This window comes from Vanacampus margaritifer, chromosome 2 (assembly GCF_051991255.1).
Source record: "Vanacampus margaritifer isolate UIUO_Vmar chromosome 2, RoL_Vmar_1.0, whole genome shotgun sequence".
Lineage (NCBI taxonomy): Eukaryota > Metazoa > Chordata > Actinopteri > Syngnathiformes > Syngnathidae > Vanacampus > Vanacampus margaritifer.
Window position 1 is genome coordinate 31,163,538 of NC_135433.1, and position 15,459 is coordinate 31,178,996.

General features: G+C 38.9%; 1 protein-coding gene across 2 annotated transcripts; it reads left to right on the top strand.

Moving 5' to 3' along the window:
- Positions 1 to 92: 92 nt before the first annotated feature.
- LOC144044071 (E3 ubiquitin-protein ligase MARCHF6-like) lies at positions 93 to 15,240 on the top strand. Of its 2 annotated transcripts, none has more exons than XM_077558266.1 (26): positions 93 to 960; positions 1,575 to 1,674; positions 2,020 to 2,093; positions 2,236 to 2,379; positions 3,843 to 3,915; positions 4,115 to 4,295; positions 4,494 to 4,767; positions 5,129 to 5,187; positions 5,509 to 5,541; positions 6,166 to 6,217; positions 7,671 to 7,729; positions 7,832 to 7,912; positions 8,332 to 8,400; positions 8,487 to 8,561; positions 9,156 to 9,290; positions 9,391 to 9,510; positions 9,609 to 9,709; positions 9,882 to 10,019; positions 10,354 to 10,546; positions 10,634 to 10,703; positions 10,779 to 10,960; positions 11,051 to 11,185; positions 11,925 to 12,014; positions 12,240 to 12,372; positions 12,491 to 12,626; positions 13,271 to 15,240. In XM_077558266.1, exons 1-26 carry the CDS (start codon positions 942 to 944, stop codon positions 13,341 to 13,343), a joined length of 2,799 nt encoding a protein of 932 aa, XP_077414392.1. In that variant the 5' UTR covers positions 93 to 941; the 3' UTR covers positions 13,344 to 15,240. The 2 variants fall into 2 exon arrangements, with proteins under 2 accessions (XP_077414392.1, XP_077414393.1); XM_077558267.1 differs by having other exon boundaries at positions 1,578 to 1,674.
- The last annotated feature ends 219 nt before the right edge of the window (positions 15,241 to 15,459 follow it).

The window sequence follows — 15,459 nt, forward strand, 5'->3', positions numbered from 1 at the left end:
GTTGATTGAAGTGCTTTAAACTGCTTGATGTCTCTCGCTTAAAGTTATGATGACAAGTACTATAAAAATGGACTGTGTACAGCAGGGGTGACCAAGTTCGGTCCTTGAGAGCCTGCATGTTTCTCTCCACTAAGGCACCTGATTCATGATCAGGATCATTATTAGGCTTCTGCAGAGCTTGCTGATGATCTGATCGCAGACATGGAAAACAGGCTGATTAGTTCGAGGACTGAACTTGGCCACCTGAATTGGTTGTACAGTATTTATTTGTATGAATATGTAATTTATAGCTGCATCATATTAAGTTCTGTAGTAAGGCAAATAGACAATTCATGTGTGCCTTAGAAGTAGCCAGTTGGTTATTTCCCACTACAGTTCAAGTACTGTATGATATTTCTGCACAATTGTGGGACCTATTAATTCAAGTTAATGTTACTTTTGAGGCAAAACTGCACTAATTGACATCTGCACACTAAGCGCTAGTCGCTAGATGTTAAATAGTGAATTTTACTGTATGTAATAAACAGTACTAATATTACAAAGGTGTCAACTCGTGCAGTTTTTTGCTTCAATAATAAGAGCGTACTCGTACTGTACATAGACCATACTAGTAGGCCAAAAGGATTTTCCATAACATTGGCATGCATGCCTTGATATTGAGAAGGACTTTGAATTTGACTGTGGGGCTCAGCTGACTAAATGCAGCTGGGTGCCATCTAGTGGTAAAAAGACGGAATAGTCCGTTGTTGCATGAAGTACGTGCTCGCCACAGGCTGTTTTACCATGAAGTAAAAATGCTGTCTGATGTCAGATGTAAAGCTTGCGTCACCCCTAGACAAAATAATGTTCTCCAGTTTAAGCGACAGTGTCAAATGATAGCCGTTAGATAGTAAGCAGTCATCGCTGACAGACTAACCGAAGCTGTGGAACAAGCGGTCAAGATGGACACCGCCGAGGAAGGTAGCTGGAAAAAATAAATTGCCCCAAACGCTAGCGATAAGTTAAGTAACTGTGTAAACCACTGATATAGCTGATGTTCTGATATGACCGTTATACTAACAGTGCCACTGGCAGATCCCCACACCCCCATTTACTATAACTGACCAAGCTACAGCACAAAAGGAAACATGACCACTTAGCGTTAGCCAGCTAAATAGCATTAGCTTGGACCGACTTTTGGCTAACCGTTTTTAAAATTAGAATGTCACTGAATAGCAGAGATGATACATGTATTACAGTTCACTCCACTGTTACTACTATATAAGGTGACAATTTCTGATCTTCGTTCTAACACTGAATATTTTATTTTTTTATATTTTGTGTGAATAATGAATATATAATGTATTAAAGTGTCAAATTTTAAGTAGTAGCATGTAGTGCTTTTTTTGGGACAATCTTTATGTTAAATGTCATTGCAGTGCAGGTTGTTGCTGTAACTTGTATTTAATATTCACCTTTTATGTACATGTTCTTCTGGTCTACTGCAACAGGTCCTCTGTTAGATGCATAAGTGTTGATGTTTTATATATGAAAATAACATTATTGCAATGCTTTATCGTGTGTCCTGTACAAAGGAGATATTTGTCGAGTGTGTCGTTCAGAGGGAACCCATGACAAACCACTCTATCATCCCTGTGTCTGCACTGGCAGCATCAAGTTTATCCATCAAGAATGGTATGATTCTCTGCATGCTTTCTCTCTCCCCATAAGCTGTTAAGTGAGGTCAAACAAAGGTTGCAATCAGATCTGTAACCATTTTTGTCTTACGAGCATCAAGTCTTATAGTTCATGTTTTTGTTGAAGTTTGGAGAGGTTACACTGAATGTGGAGTTATTGATGAAACTGTGATTATTATCATGAAGTTGCGCAGCCACGGTGTAATAAGGCATAAAATAAATAAATGAATAAGTCAATGAATAAATAAAGTTAATGGCTTAATTATTTTATGTTTGATCTAATTTTACAATCAATTGGGTGGTGGGGACAATAAATTTCCTTTTTGTGGCTTTCTTCTCCTAGCTTGCTGCAGTGGCTTAAACATAGCAGGAAGGAATACTGTGAATTATGCAAACACAGGTTTGCATTTACACCAAGTAAGTGACCTGTTGTCATTTTGTCTTTTATCAAACTAGTTGTTTCATTCATTAAATGTTAACCGCTTCAGTATCTCTTGAATTGGAGCGTTTTCAACTGTCTATCAATGACTTTTTCAAACATTTCCTTTTTTTACCCCAGTCTACTCTCCAGACATGCCTTCTCGCCTGCCTGTCCAAGACATATTTGCCGGGTTGCTCACCAGTGTTGGAACCGCCATCAGATACTGGTTTCACTACACACTTGTGGCCTTCGCCTGGCTTGGTGTTGTGCCTCTCACAGCATGTAAGTCATAGCAGTCTACTGAGCAATTTTCTACAGTTTTGATGCATAAGATTAACATTATCATCTCAAATAACTTCTTTCAAAATACCATATGTACAGCTTTGCTTTTATTCTAACACTTACGACATTAAATCATTCTTTAGAGTTAGGAACAAAAAACATTATTTTTCTATAGCTGTATGTTTTCATATTGCATATTTGTATTATATGTTCCACAAACCTTTATTAACTGTGCAGAGTCATATACAATTGTGAAGAAAAGTTATCCACTTAAAAATAAAAAACGTTAAAACTACTCATCCTTGTGATGACATCAAACAGCAAAGGAGAGGAAACCAGAAGGCGATTGTAGCAGTTTACAGTTATTGCAGGAATTGACAGTTCCCCAATGCCCAGCTACTGCCCGTTTTAAGCTTGCATAAAAAATGGGTGGGTTACGCTATGCAGAGGATTCTTTTTGGAAAAACAAACAAACTGTATCAAGCAAATCACGTGAGTGACTCGCCGTAGCAAGCCCTATGGGACAAGGTGAAAGTCACGTGTCATATGACACGTAAAAAAAAAAGACAAAAGAAACTTGGTGAAACCTATGAATGACCAACTTGACAAGGATGTAGAAGCAAAAAAACAACAACAGGCCACTGTGTACTACCACAGCAACAATAACCTAGAGTAACTAATCACAATACTTGGTACATTTATGCAACCCAGCTAGTTGTTTTATTATCCTTCTATGAGAAGGTCAGAATACACTGGAAGAACACTCAGCATTATGCAGTCCATCTGATTTACGTGCTTTGTACAATTTACTGCAACTACAAGACATATGTGGCCTGGACCTTTATCAGTTAACTTAAAGTACCACTGATTGTCACACCCACCCAAGTGGGGGGAAATTCGCTCTCCGCATTTGACCCATCCCCTGAGGGAGCGGTGAGCAGCAGCAGGGGCCGCGCTCAGGAATCATTTGGTAATCTAACCCCCCAATTCCAACCCTTAATGCTGAGTGTCAAGCAGGGCGGCAATAGGTCCCTTTTTTTTTTATATAGTCTATAGTTTTTGTAGTATATGACCTGGCCGTGGATTGAACCTACAACCTCCCAGTCTCAGGGCAGACACTCTACCACTAGCTCACTGAGCTGATCAGTCAAACTATGATGAAATGAATTTGCTTCAAATTATAATTGCACAAATGGTTGCTATGTTGAAATAATAGTCAAACTACTACATGAAGATATAAGCGAGGAGTCTGACTGCAAAAATGTCCCATTATGGTATTTTGGTGAGCAGAAATATAGTTTTATGTTATTAATACTGTGTCTGGTGTTACATTCATGAAAATAAATAGAGCTCCAAAGTGTGGATACAAATCTTTCCAGTCTTAGTTTAAAAATCAACAGTGCAAAAAAATACTCAATATTGAGGTTTATGTTGCTGAACTCTTAATTTTTGTTTTCCAACAGGTCGTATTTACAAGTGTTTATTTACTGGCTCTGTGAGCACTCTTCTTACCCTGCCACTAGATTTGCTCTCAACGTAAGTTCACATTTCCTTATAAGCAATTGGTTTTGACTTAATCTTTTTACATAAATAAATACAATTTTAAAAAAAATGTAAATCGCTTTCACATCTTCCATTGCATGATGCATGATTTTCTTTCTTTTTTTTAATCTGCTAACAACAAGTTTTACTTGTTTTACTGAATTGCTGTATTGCAATTTCCTTCTTTTCACAGACAAAACCTACTTGCTGATTGCCTGCAGGGTTGTTTTGTGGTCACCTGTACACTGTGCGCCTTTATTAGCCTGGTATGGCTTCGAGAGCAAATTGTCCATGGTGGCGCTCCTCTGTGGTTGGACCACAATCCACCACCTTTGGTTCCTAACCACCCAAATGGCCAAGTACCAGCTAATGAGGTACGTTTAACTCATACAATTACCTTTTTTTCCCATGTGCCTACACAAAAAGAAGAAACAAGTATTGAGCTGCACCCCAACATAATTTATCCTAAGAGACATTCCAAAATAAGCATGATGTGTCATTCTGTGTTATTGATGTACAGTAGTGTGCAGACTGTAACATGTTAATGCCCATTCTGGTGGCTTTATTTGCAGCATCCTGATGGTATTGCTGCTGCTGTCAACATCCAGGCGGGCGAGGCGGCCGAGGCGGCCATGAACGCTGCAGCAGGCCAAAACCCTGCCGGTCCACATGGGCCAGTGCCTGGTAACCCGCACCAGGATGTGGCTGATCTTCATGATGATGATGAGGAGGAGGAGGCGGAGGATAATGACGATGACGAAGATGAAGATGAGGATGATGATGATGATGATGATGAGGAAGATGAGGAAGCCCGAGAAGAGGATGCTGCCAATGCTAATAATGGAGGTTAATAATAATTAGAAAATAAATAGATTATTCCTTAAAGAGCTGTATTTTCATGCCCAGGACAATAACAGCGCGAAGGCATGTTAGTTAATTTTTCAGATTAAAAAGGTTGTTGCGCCGTTGTGGCCGTGAACACAGATGACTCAGAGAAACACTACAGTATATGATTAAAGAAGCCTGCCCCGTTGACACAAAATGTAACATTCTGTCACACAGCAACTAAAGTAAACTTCAGTACAGAACTTTACCTTCTATTTATTGCTGCCGTTTAATTTTTGTTTCAACAAAGTATGTCAAGCTTTTGTTCTTCCAGCTGTTAACTTTTCGACTGTTTGAGTTATTATTCCCTTCTCTTTTGCAGACTTACACTGGAATGCTTTGGAGTGGGACCGTGCTGCAGAGGAACTGACTTGGGAAAGGGTGCGACTCTTATTTTCATAATTTTTGTCTTACTTAGTGCTATAGTGTTGCTGGCATGTGGCACCATATGAATTGACTGTCCATCTACCGCAAACTCTGTATCACTATCAAAAATGTAATTCATTTTAACAGTCATTATACCTACAACTTCAAGCATCCCCTAGACTTCTTACATTGTTAACCTTTATTTTACTGTTGTTGTGTCCTTGTGTTCTCTGAAAGGCACATGGATAAAATGCCTTTAATACAATGAATTATGATTACTGGTAATAGTAGGAGGTGTTGCAGTTGTATTATTATTTATCTGTTGTTTCTCTTCAGATGCTTGGCCTGGATGGCTCGCTTGTATTCTTGGTAAGAGCGCACACTGGGTCACATGAACAGTGGCAGATAAATGAACATGTTTAGAATATGTGCTGGTGTAGATTATGAAAATATAGTACAAAGGACTCATACATGAGTTGTTAGTTATTATATGAAGTTGTGAAAACACAAGAACAGGCCTGACACCTGCATGTTTTTGATGTTTCCCTCCTGCAACACACCAGAATTAAGTGATCTGGATTGTTATCAGGCTGCTGCAGAGATTGCCAATGAGCTGATCATTTGATTCAGGTGTGTCGGAAGAGGGAAACATTGAAAAACATGCTTAACTCTGGCCCTCGAAGACCAGGATTGCCCACCTGTGATCAAAGGGAACCCTTTTCCTCATTTGAATGATTGTAGATTGTGTTAGGATTAGATGTATCAGTTAAGGCAGGCAGGCACAATAGAGAGAGAACTAGTGGATTACTTTCAGCCAATATTTTAGGCTGCTAAATAAATGATCATCCATCAAATGCCATTAAATACATTTACACCACAGTTTCCCTCACTGCTAAAGGCTATGTTGCTGTAGTACTAAATACTTGTATATTGTAATTGCCACTTGAACAAAAGTATATTTGAAGTGACTCTGGCTGGGTGTGTCTACTCAAGGAACATGTCTTCTGGGTCGTCTCTCTCAACACACTCTTCATACTCGTCTTTGGTAAGTGACCTGCAATGTTGCATCCTGTTTAATGTTGTTGTTTAATGGCGTCACCATCTCAATTGACATGTCTGATTATTGGCAGGCTGGCCGTGACTAGTACAACTTTAGATGTGAACTTAATGACCTAAGTTATTTTTCCAGTAGGCCACTAAGGTAGAAAACAGGTACTGTAAATGGATGGATGAATAGAGAGATACCAGTAAATACTTTATTAGTCCTGTGTGGGAAATGAAATGAGTGTGCCAATACCCGTTATGGTTCAGTTGAGAGTACTTGTATAAAACTTTACTGGCTTGTAATGCTGTCAGTTCAGCCGTATCCTTGTAGAGCTATGAATTACAGAAACGTAAAGGACTCAAGGTTTTATTTAGGTTTTTTTTTAAACTCGGTTTATACAAACCTCTTTTCCTAATAGTTAGTATCACCGACTACGTTTACATGCAGCTAATATTCAGGTTAAGGTCAAAATTCCTGTTTATAAAACATTCGAGATAACCCGTTGACATTGTTGAGTGGACTGGGTTAGAGTTCCCGTATACATGGTCATTGTGCTCATACCCTCGTTCGAAAGCGCGATGTACGGACGTCATTGCACAAATAGATGTCTTTTTCTGTTTTTTTTTTTTACTTTCTACATTCAATAAAATACATTCTATTTACTGTATGTTAAATAAAGTAGGTTGTTTCCTCCTCGATTAATAAGTGCGGTCCTTTGTTGCGTTGTCATGTTTGTTTACCCCCGCTTGTATATTTCCAGTGTACTTTTACACATGTGTATAGATTGTGGCATTTTTGCTGGAGACATAAAATGATGTGAGCATTTAGCGGAGGAATCCCAAGGCTCTTATTTAAATTTTTAAAAACCCAAATGCATATTAGGGTTTTTACGTGTGTTTACATAGCCTATCTATCTATCTATCTATCTATCTATCTATCTATCTATCTATCTATCTATCTATCTATCTATCTATCTATCTATCTATCTATCTATCTATCTATCTATCTATCTATCTATCTATCTATCTATCTATCTATCTATCTATCTATCTATCCGTCTCTCTCTCTATATATATTCTACCGCAAACTCTGTAGTGTATACATTTATGTATATATATATATATATATATATATAGAGAGAGAGAGAGAGAGATACTGTATATATATATTTTGTAAGGGTCATTGGCTGCATGTAAACGTACTCAGATTTTTCTTCTCTCCACATTCAAAAATTCATGAATCTGCTGAGTGGTTAGGGAGTAAAATCTGCTGTAAACATTTTAGAATAATTGATGCCACCCATTAAAAATAAATAAATCAATAGTTTAAAATGAATGGCTAAATAATCAACTGTGGCATTGTAGAGCAAATCCATTTTACCACTATATTGTATAATCCAAATTATGTGCGGCACTGTGCAATCAGTCCTAACATAAGTTTTCTATATTTGTAGCATTTTGCCCTTATCACATTGGCCATTTCTCAATAGTAGGACTTGGCTTCACTGAACAGGTAAGTACACAACCATTTCTTAAAAATAGTTTACTATTAATAGCATTTACTGTAATGTATTTTGTTTGTACCGTATTGATGTAATTTTTTTTCTGGTGGCAGATTCAAGCTTCACATTTTGATGGTCTCATCACCACTGTAGTGGGTTACATCCTACTGGCCGGGGCTCTCATCATCTGCCACGTATCCTTTCCTACAAACAATCACCTCACTTTACCTTGGATCTCACTTGTTGAGTTTTTATTGGAAGCTTTTATTATATCCATTATGATTCCTCAAGACTCTGCTGTATATTTTGTGTTGCACACCACATAAAGTACCAGATCACACTCATGAAGGCATGCATTTCTAGGGATTCAGGTGAAAGAGGCACACGAACAGTGTTGCACCACCTGAGTGTGGCGACGATACCTTGCTTGAAAGGCTACCTAAACAGTACCGTACCTTGCAAGTAGGCTAGCATCTTTCCAACAACTAGTAGCATTTTTTTGCCAGCAGTTGGACTCGAACCTGTGTTTTTCAATATACAATCATTTTGTATCACTAACCATTTTGCATACTGTATTTACCGTATTTAGAGTCCTTAACTCTGCCCTTTTTAGGCGCTGGCTTCGTTAGTGAAATTCCAGCGCTCAAAACGTCTCCTGGGTCTCTGTTACATTGTTGTCAAGGTAATCTGCAGAAGTGCAGTCTAATCTACTTTACAGTATTATGATGTTGCTACTTGACTGTTACCCAGCTAAGATCAATTTTGTAGGTGTCTTTGCTGGTTGTTATGGAGATCGGATTGTTCCCGCTGATTTGTGGCTGGTGGCTAGACCTTTGTTCACTGGTAAGACAAAGTCGAAGAAGCCGTTGTTCATAGAAAAATAAAAAAATACAAATACAGAAACATCCTTTATTAGTTCTGTCACATGATTGACATTTACCTTTTCCAGCTAATAATCGCTTATAATTATGTGAAAGGCTGAACACTAATGAGAAAAACAGAAAAACACCAATTGAATGGCAAGAGAGCAATGGAGTCCAGTTGATCACAAGCTGCTTTGACTAGCAAGACAATACTCTTGTATTTTTGTTTCCATTCGGGAATTCAACTTTTTTTTCTTAAAAAAAATTAATCTATATTAACGTTAAATTCTGGATTGTTGAGCTGGTTTTACCACCTAACTTTTTCACGTTCTAAAGGTCCATTTTAGATCTTTTAGAAAGTTCCAGAGTAGGAGTAGCATGACTCCCTTTAAAGTTGATGTTGGGCTTTGTTATTCGTTCAACAATACATAAATGTAATCAGGTGTGTTATGTTTATGCGGCAACCTTTTCAACAAAATGTCAACCCTTGTCCACATACCACAGTATCAAATTGCATAACACGTTCATTGTTTTATGTATTTATTTTAAAATAGTTCTTTCTTGGTCATCACAGGAGATGTTTGATGCAACCTTCAAAGACAGGGAGCAGAGTTTCGACTCATCTCCGGGTACCACCATGTTCCTCCATTGGCTGGTTGGCATGGTCTATGTCTTCTACTTTGCTTCTTTTATCCTACTGCTCAGGGAGGTAAATGGGGAATTGAATGTTTATTTTTCACGATGATGTTCTATAAGTGGAATTAACATGCACTTCCAAATCTTAATTTGGTTCACGTTCCTGTTTGAAGGTTCTCCGACCTGGTGTGCTGTGGTTCTTGAGGAACCTGAATGACCCAGACTTTAACCCAGTTCAAGAAATGATCCACCTTCCTATTTACAGACACCTTAGAAGATTTTTACTCTCTGTGGTCAGTCAATCTCCCTACTGACATATTAAGTTGAGCTTTAAAGTAAATAAGATGCTTTAAATAACTGCTTTATTTTGTCCTGTGTGTGTGATTTTTAGGTGGTGTTTGGTTCCATGGTTCTACTGATGCTTTGGCTGCCTATTAGGATCATTAAATTTTTTTTCCACACTTTCCTGCCCTACAATGTCATGCTTTACAGGTACACAGAACGAACTTGACTGTGGTCTCAGTGCCATCATTTTTAACATTTGTAAATTACAAACAATACTTGACGCCTACAGTTTTCAAAACGCTACTTTTAGACTGAATACAGTTTTCAAAACGCTACTTTTAGACTGAATTGAGTGCTGCGTTTGGCCTTATTTCCGCAGTGATGCTCCTGTCAGCGAGCTGTCATTGGAGCTGCTTTTGCTCCAGGTTGTCCTTCCCGCATTGCTGGAGCAGGGTCACACTCGACAGTGGCTCAAAGGACTTGTCCACGCTTGGACATTCACCGTTGGCTACGTTCTGTAGGTTGCAAGCACTCACCTCGAAAACGTAACAACAAAACTGGTCCTCATTTCTGATGGAGTTGTGTTCTACCAGCGGAATGTGTTACTGCCAAATGCTAATGTTGTCATGAAGTCACAATTGCAGTAAATATTTGTAGAAAAACACTATTAGGCCATACATACAAAACAATTAAATTAAAAAGAGTAAGTACGGCAACAACTGAGTGCCTTCTACTCTACATAGTCTAACCTTGAAATGTACGTCGATACAGAGGACTGAATTATGTAAATGTTTCACATCAAAATGGCTCGTTTGGTGGTTTGCTGATACTTGACCATGCCCATTCTCCAGGGACCTCCACTCCTATTTGCTGGGGGATCTGGAAGACAATGACAATCAACCTAACCTCCCTCCTGGTGTTGATAACAACAACCCAATCCCCGGCCTCGACGAGGGGCTCCATGCTGCTCATCAGGCCATTTTGCAGCAGGGCGGCCCAGTGGGTTTCCGGCCATATCAACAGCCACGCAACTTCTCCATTAAGGTAACAAACCACAAGCGAGTTCATGATCTGGGATAATTCTGTTGAAGTGGATCTTCATTATTAACTTCTGCGGTTTCTGCTTGTCAGATAATTCTACTGGTTGTTTTTATGTGTGTCACGCTACTGCTGGCTAGTCTGCTCTGCCTCACACTACCTGGTAAGTTGAAGCTTATATAGCATGATGTATTTTTTTTGAGGAGTTAATGAATTTCTTCTCTGCCTCCTTTTCTAGTGTGGGTGGGTCGCTGGCTAATGTCCTTCTGGATGGGGAGTGCTACAATTCATGAGCTGTACACAGCAGCTAGTGGCCTCTATGTTTGCTGGATGTCCGTTCGAGCTGCCACTGTGTTGCTATCCTGGATGCCACAGGGATGGCCCGCCATTGTGCTTAAAGCCCGTGAGTGGACCCTCATGGTAAGCTCTGGCTGAGATAAAGCACTTCTGGATTTTTCAATCCCTTGGATATATTTCAATATGCTCAGGTCATTGTGTTCCTAATAACAGATTGTGAAGACCTTGGTTGTCGCAGTTCTCTTGGCCGGAGTGATTCCTCTGCTTTTGGGGCTCCTGTTTGAGCAAGTCATTGTGGCTCCACTCAGAGTCCCACTAGACCAGACCCCTCTCTTCTTCCCTTGGCAGGTACTGTAAAGTCCATAGAGTTTTGTGTTTAAGATCAGTATGGCTGGCATGAAAGCTTTAGTAGGAGGCTCAAGACACACCTTTTTAGTTTTTAGCTTTTAAGTGATGTCTTTTATGCTTATCATTATCTTACTATCTTTTAGTATTTACCAGCTTATATAATATTGTCTTATAGCTGTTTTATTTTGTTGTCTTTTGTTAGCTTTTTACTTTGCTGTCTTTTAGCATTTAGCACCAGTGTTACCTCATGGGGGGTTGACTTCTCGCTGGGAGTGGTGGCTGGTCTTCTCATTGGGGGGAAAGGGGGGCGGGGGTCGTCCTGGTTGCACCCTAGCTCTGGGGTACTGTGAAGGGCTCCACACCCTGCGATCAATCTCTGGGATGGCGCCATTCCCTGTGTCCATAGGCTGTCATCCCTCTCAGTGTGGCTGAGCTCCTCTTGAGTGCTTTTTCTCACATGGTTTCTCTGCACCCCGCCATGATTTTTTTTAAACATAGTTCTCAGATTGCATATGTGTCAGCACGAGTGTGCTCGTGGGGATGTTGAGGGCAGGGGTTGGGTTTTCTTTGGTTTTTACTATGGACATTGAGTTGCAATTTTGATGTATGAAAAGTGCTATGTAAATAAAGTTTGATTTGATTAGGTATACTTAAGAAATATTTGAACAATTCTGGCTAACCAGCATGCATACGTCACTGTGTATCCACTGTTAAATTGTTTATGTGTTTTATGTTGCAGGACTGGGCCTTGGGCGTCCTCCATTCTAAAATCATTGCTGCTGTGACATTGATGGGCCCTCAGTGGTGGCTCAAGACTGTAATCGAACAGGTCAGCCACAGATAACCAAGCCTAAACAGCAAATGATGATATCTTTTTCACGTCAACTCTCTTCGATTCAAATCAACTTTTCACATATCACTATGGAATGGAATGGATCTTTATTGGCATTGTACATGCACAAATGTGGAGGGAGTCGGGATGATTAACATCATTTTACTACAACTGTTTGAATCTGCAGCGAAAGCAAACCCAAATGCACATGCTTTGTTGTAGGTGTATGCCAACGGTATCCGAAACATTGACCTTCACTTCATTGTGAGGAGACTGGCTGCCCCAGTTGTCTGCATCCTGCTGCTGGCTCTGTGTGTCCCCTACACAATCTCCAAAGGCCTAACACCTCTGCTGGGTGAGTAATGCTCCCTGCTTAATATGCATTCTAATTGAGTTGTGGTATATTCCTCGTCCCTCACCCTTCCCCATGTTCTCTTCTCACCTCTCCACATTTTGTCCTCCACCACGAACAGTTGTGCAGCCGGAGATGCAGACACTTGCAGAGAGGAGGATCTATCCATTCCTACTTATGGTGGTGTCATTGTTGGCGATTCTGTCCTTCCAAATACAGCAGTTCAAACGTCTGTACGAGCACATCAAGAACGACAAGTAAGCACACCAAGATGTTTATGGTGTGGGGTACAATGCAAACACATGCTACGATAAGTGCAAGGAGGGACTGAAATTCCAACATTCTTAAGGGTTAGCCATTTGCTGATTAAAAAGGAGAAATAATCAAAGAAAAACTTTGAAATACAGCACAGTGGAACCTCCACAATCAAACACAATACATTACGTGATAGTGGTGTACTATATATATATATATACAGTATATATTTTTTTTTTACTGAATCGTAATACATTTATAGAAAAAAATAATACAGTAATCATATTAATCTCTTACGAAAATGATTGTGATTTGCAGCAGTTGTATGCGTAATAATGTAACTGAAAAGTATATCAAACTAGTAACCCTTGGCATAAATCATTACCAAGAAATGGCTCTGTTTTGTTTAATCATAAACAAAACCAAATAAACTACATCAGAAAAAAATATTTTGCAATGAACTTTAATGCCAAATATGTTTTAATCTGATTATTTAGTTAATTGATGGAATGATTGATACTAAATATAATTGATAGTGAGTCAATGACAATGACTACTACTAAAGGAACCCTTTATGTACATTTTTTTTCAGGCAAAAAGTAGATGAGTTAAGATTGATGATTACAGCACCGTCTCCTCTTTTCAGGTACCTGGTTGGACAACGACTGGTCAACTATGAACGTAAGGCAGGAGCAAATCTATCCGCCACCACTCCGTAGACATGACCCTTGTGTTGGATCAGACCTCACGCCGACAGCTACCACTTACGCAAGCAACTGTGGTGAAACTCCCTTTGCTTGGTGCAACCTTTAAAAATGCTTTTGCCAAAGTAAGGTGAGATTTAGGTCTGTATTGTTGCTTGGCTGCAAAAACTTGTCAGAAAGAGTGCCAAAGTTGTTGACTGGCCATTGTCCATCCTGTTTTTTTTTTCTATGCCTAGATAATGGGAGTCAACAAACTTTCCTTGTATTTTTTTTTAAACCCTCAATTTTGCTTCCTTTTGTATGAAACGTGTCAGACTGTATGTCTTTGAGTTTTCAACTATGTGGAGGAGAAAGAGATAAAGCAAGACAAATGTTTTTGTTCATCCTTCCTAATAGTTATCTTATAATTTGACAAGAGGGAAATATATTGTGTAACTATTGGTTTTTACATTTGATTTGAATTACTTTTACAAAGATTGAAGTACATTAACAAAAGAACAATATGGCAGCAGAGAAACATTAACAGGAAGAAAGGTCATATTTTAAAGGGCATTGTAAACTAGGGGCAAGTTTTTCAGTCATTTCAGCTTAAAACCTGTCTGGTTATTTTCATTCTTCACTGGTTATTTTTTCTTTATTTTGCTTCTTTAAAAAAATATGCTGCTATAAAGTATGTATATTCTGACTGCATACGTGGTAACATGCTGCTTTAGTTGGGAAATGTACAAAAACACTGATTACGGAACATTACCATTTTCGTTTCTCACCTTGTCCTGGGTTCTCCCCTTTGTGGAAGTTTCAATTCATCCACTTTCAACTTAGTAACGTTTCTGTGATTGTCCGACCATTTGTTTAAAGTTCCACAATTTCTAACTTAAATGCAGTCTTTGCACATGCGCCTGAACCAGCATCAGGGCGTTCCTACAATGGCAACAGTGACTCCACTCTTGTGTACCAGCTGCACTCGGCTTGACTTTGACAATTTTTTGTCAAGCTGAGCAATTGTTCTTTGTTAAACATGAAGGTGGTATTGCAATGTTAGATAAGTATAATGTTAATATAAGAATGCCAGTAGGATGTTTTGCTTATCAGTTGCTAACTAAAAAGTGTGTGTTTTTAAGTGCGTTAGTCAGTGTTTTACGAAGTTTTGTAATGTTATTCACCATAGCATTTCTTTTTCATGTGTAGCTTTTTTTTTTCTTCCTGTAATACTGCTAATGTTAAGAAGCGCCCATTTAGAATGGCCTTGGCCTGAGCTACACTTCAATTTGTTGGTCTTAAATTTTAATTTCAGGAGGTAAACAAATTTATTTTTGTATGAAAAAATAAGGCAGTGGCATGTGTGCTAATTAAAAAAAGAATGATAAACGGAAACAAAATAAACAGTATTGTGTTGATTCATTTCTATGCAGTTTTTCAGTGGCCAAATAGATTCATATGTCAAGAAACTCAGTAAAACAAAATTGGCCCGTTTGCCCGGAAGAGGGCTGTTTACATTTGCTATTATTTAAATGTGAGTTTTACAAGAACTCAGCAAAGTCAGTTAAGACTCACATTCACACTCAAATTTGGCTTCTATATTTTTTTATGGGCAGAACACCTTTGAGAGATTCTGGATTTGAATATCAAGTCTGGACCTCCCAAGTGAAAAGCCGGCTTCCTATTTGTTCTTGTGTGCCCCTACCCCCATTGTTTGAATGCTTTTTTTGTCTTTGTGTCCCTGTAATTGGCTGTAAACTAGTCAAGTCCTGCCCCTGGCCCAAAATACCTGGGATATGCTCCACCTTAACAAAATTGAAGGTAATGAGAACAAGCAAGCATAGAAAAATGATGGATATGTATTTGTGTCAACAACAATTCAAAAAGACGAGTCACGGAACTAGCACTCTCAATAAAATACAACTGAAGGCCATTTTATAAAATGACTGGTGTCTTGTCTGCAGCAAACCTATTCCAGGAACCAGGATGTGCTATTTATGCCAAATCCAATTACCTTTGCCCCTCTTCACAGTCACTCAGTGAAGCCAAGAACAGATTACGAGAATATTCACTTTAAATAAGGTATTTATAAAAGTCATAATTTCCCCCAACATCACACCCTAATCTCTGCAGAGAATAATGCTGTCATTTT

Excerpts from the sequence above, each read along its gene's own strand:
- LOC144044071 (XM_077558266.1), top strand. Across the intron at positions 8,401-8,486 it reads TCTGTTACATTGTTGTCAAG|GTGTCTTTGCTGGTTGTTAT; the intron begins GTAATCTGCAGA and ends TCAATTTTGTAG. Across the intron at positions 10,704-10,778 it reads GCTCTGCCTCACACTACCTG|TGTGGGTGGGTCGCTGGCTA; the intron begins GTAAGTTGAAGC and ends CTCCTTTTCTAG.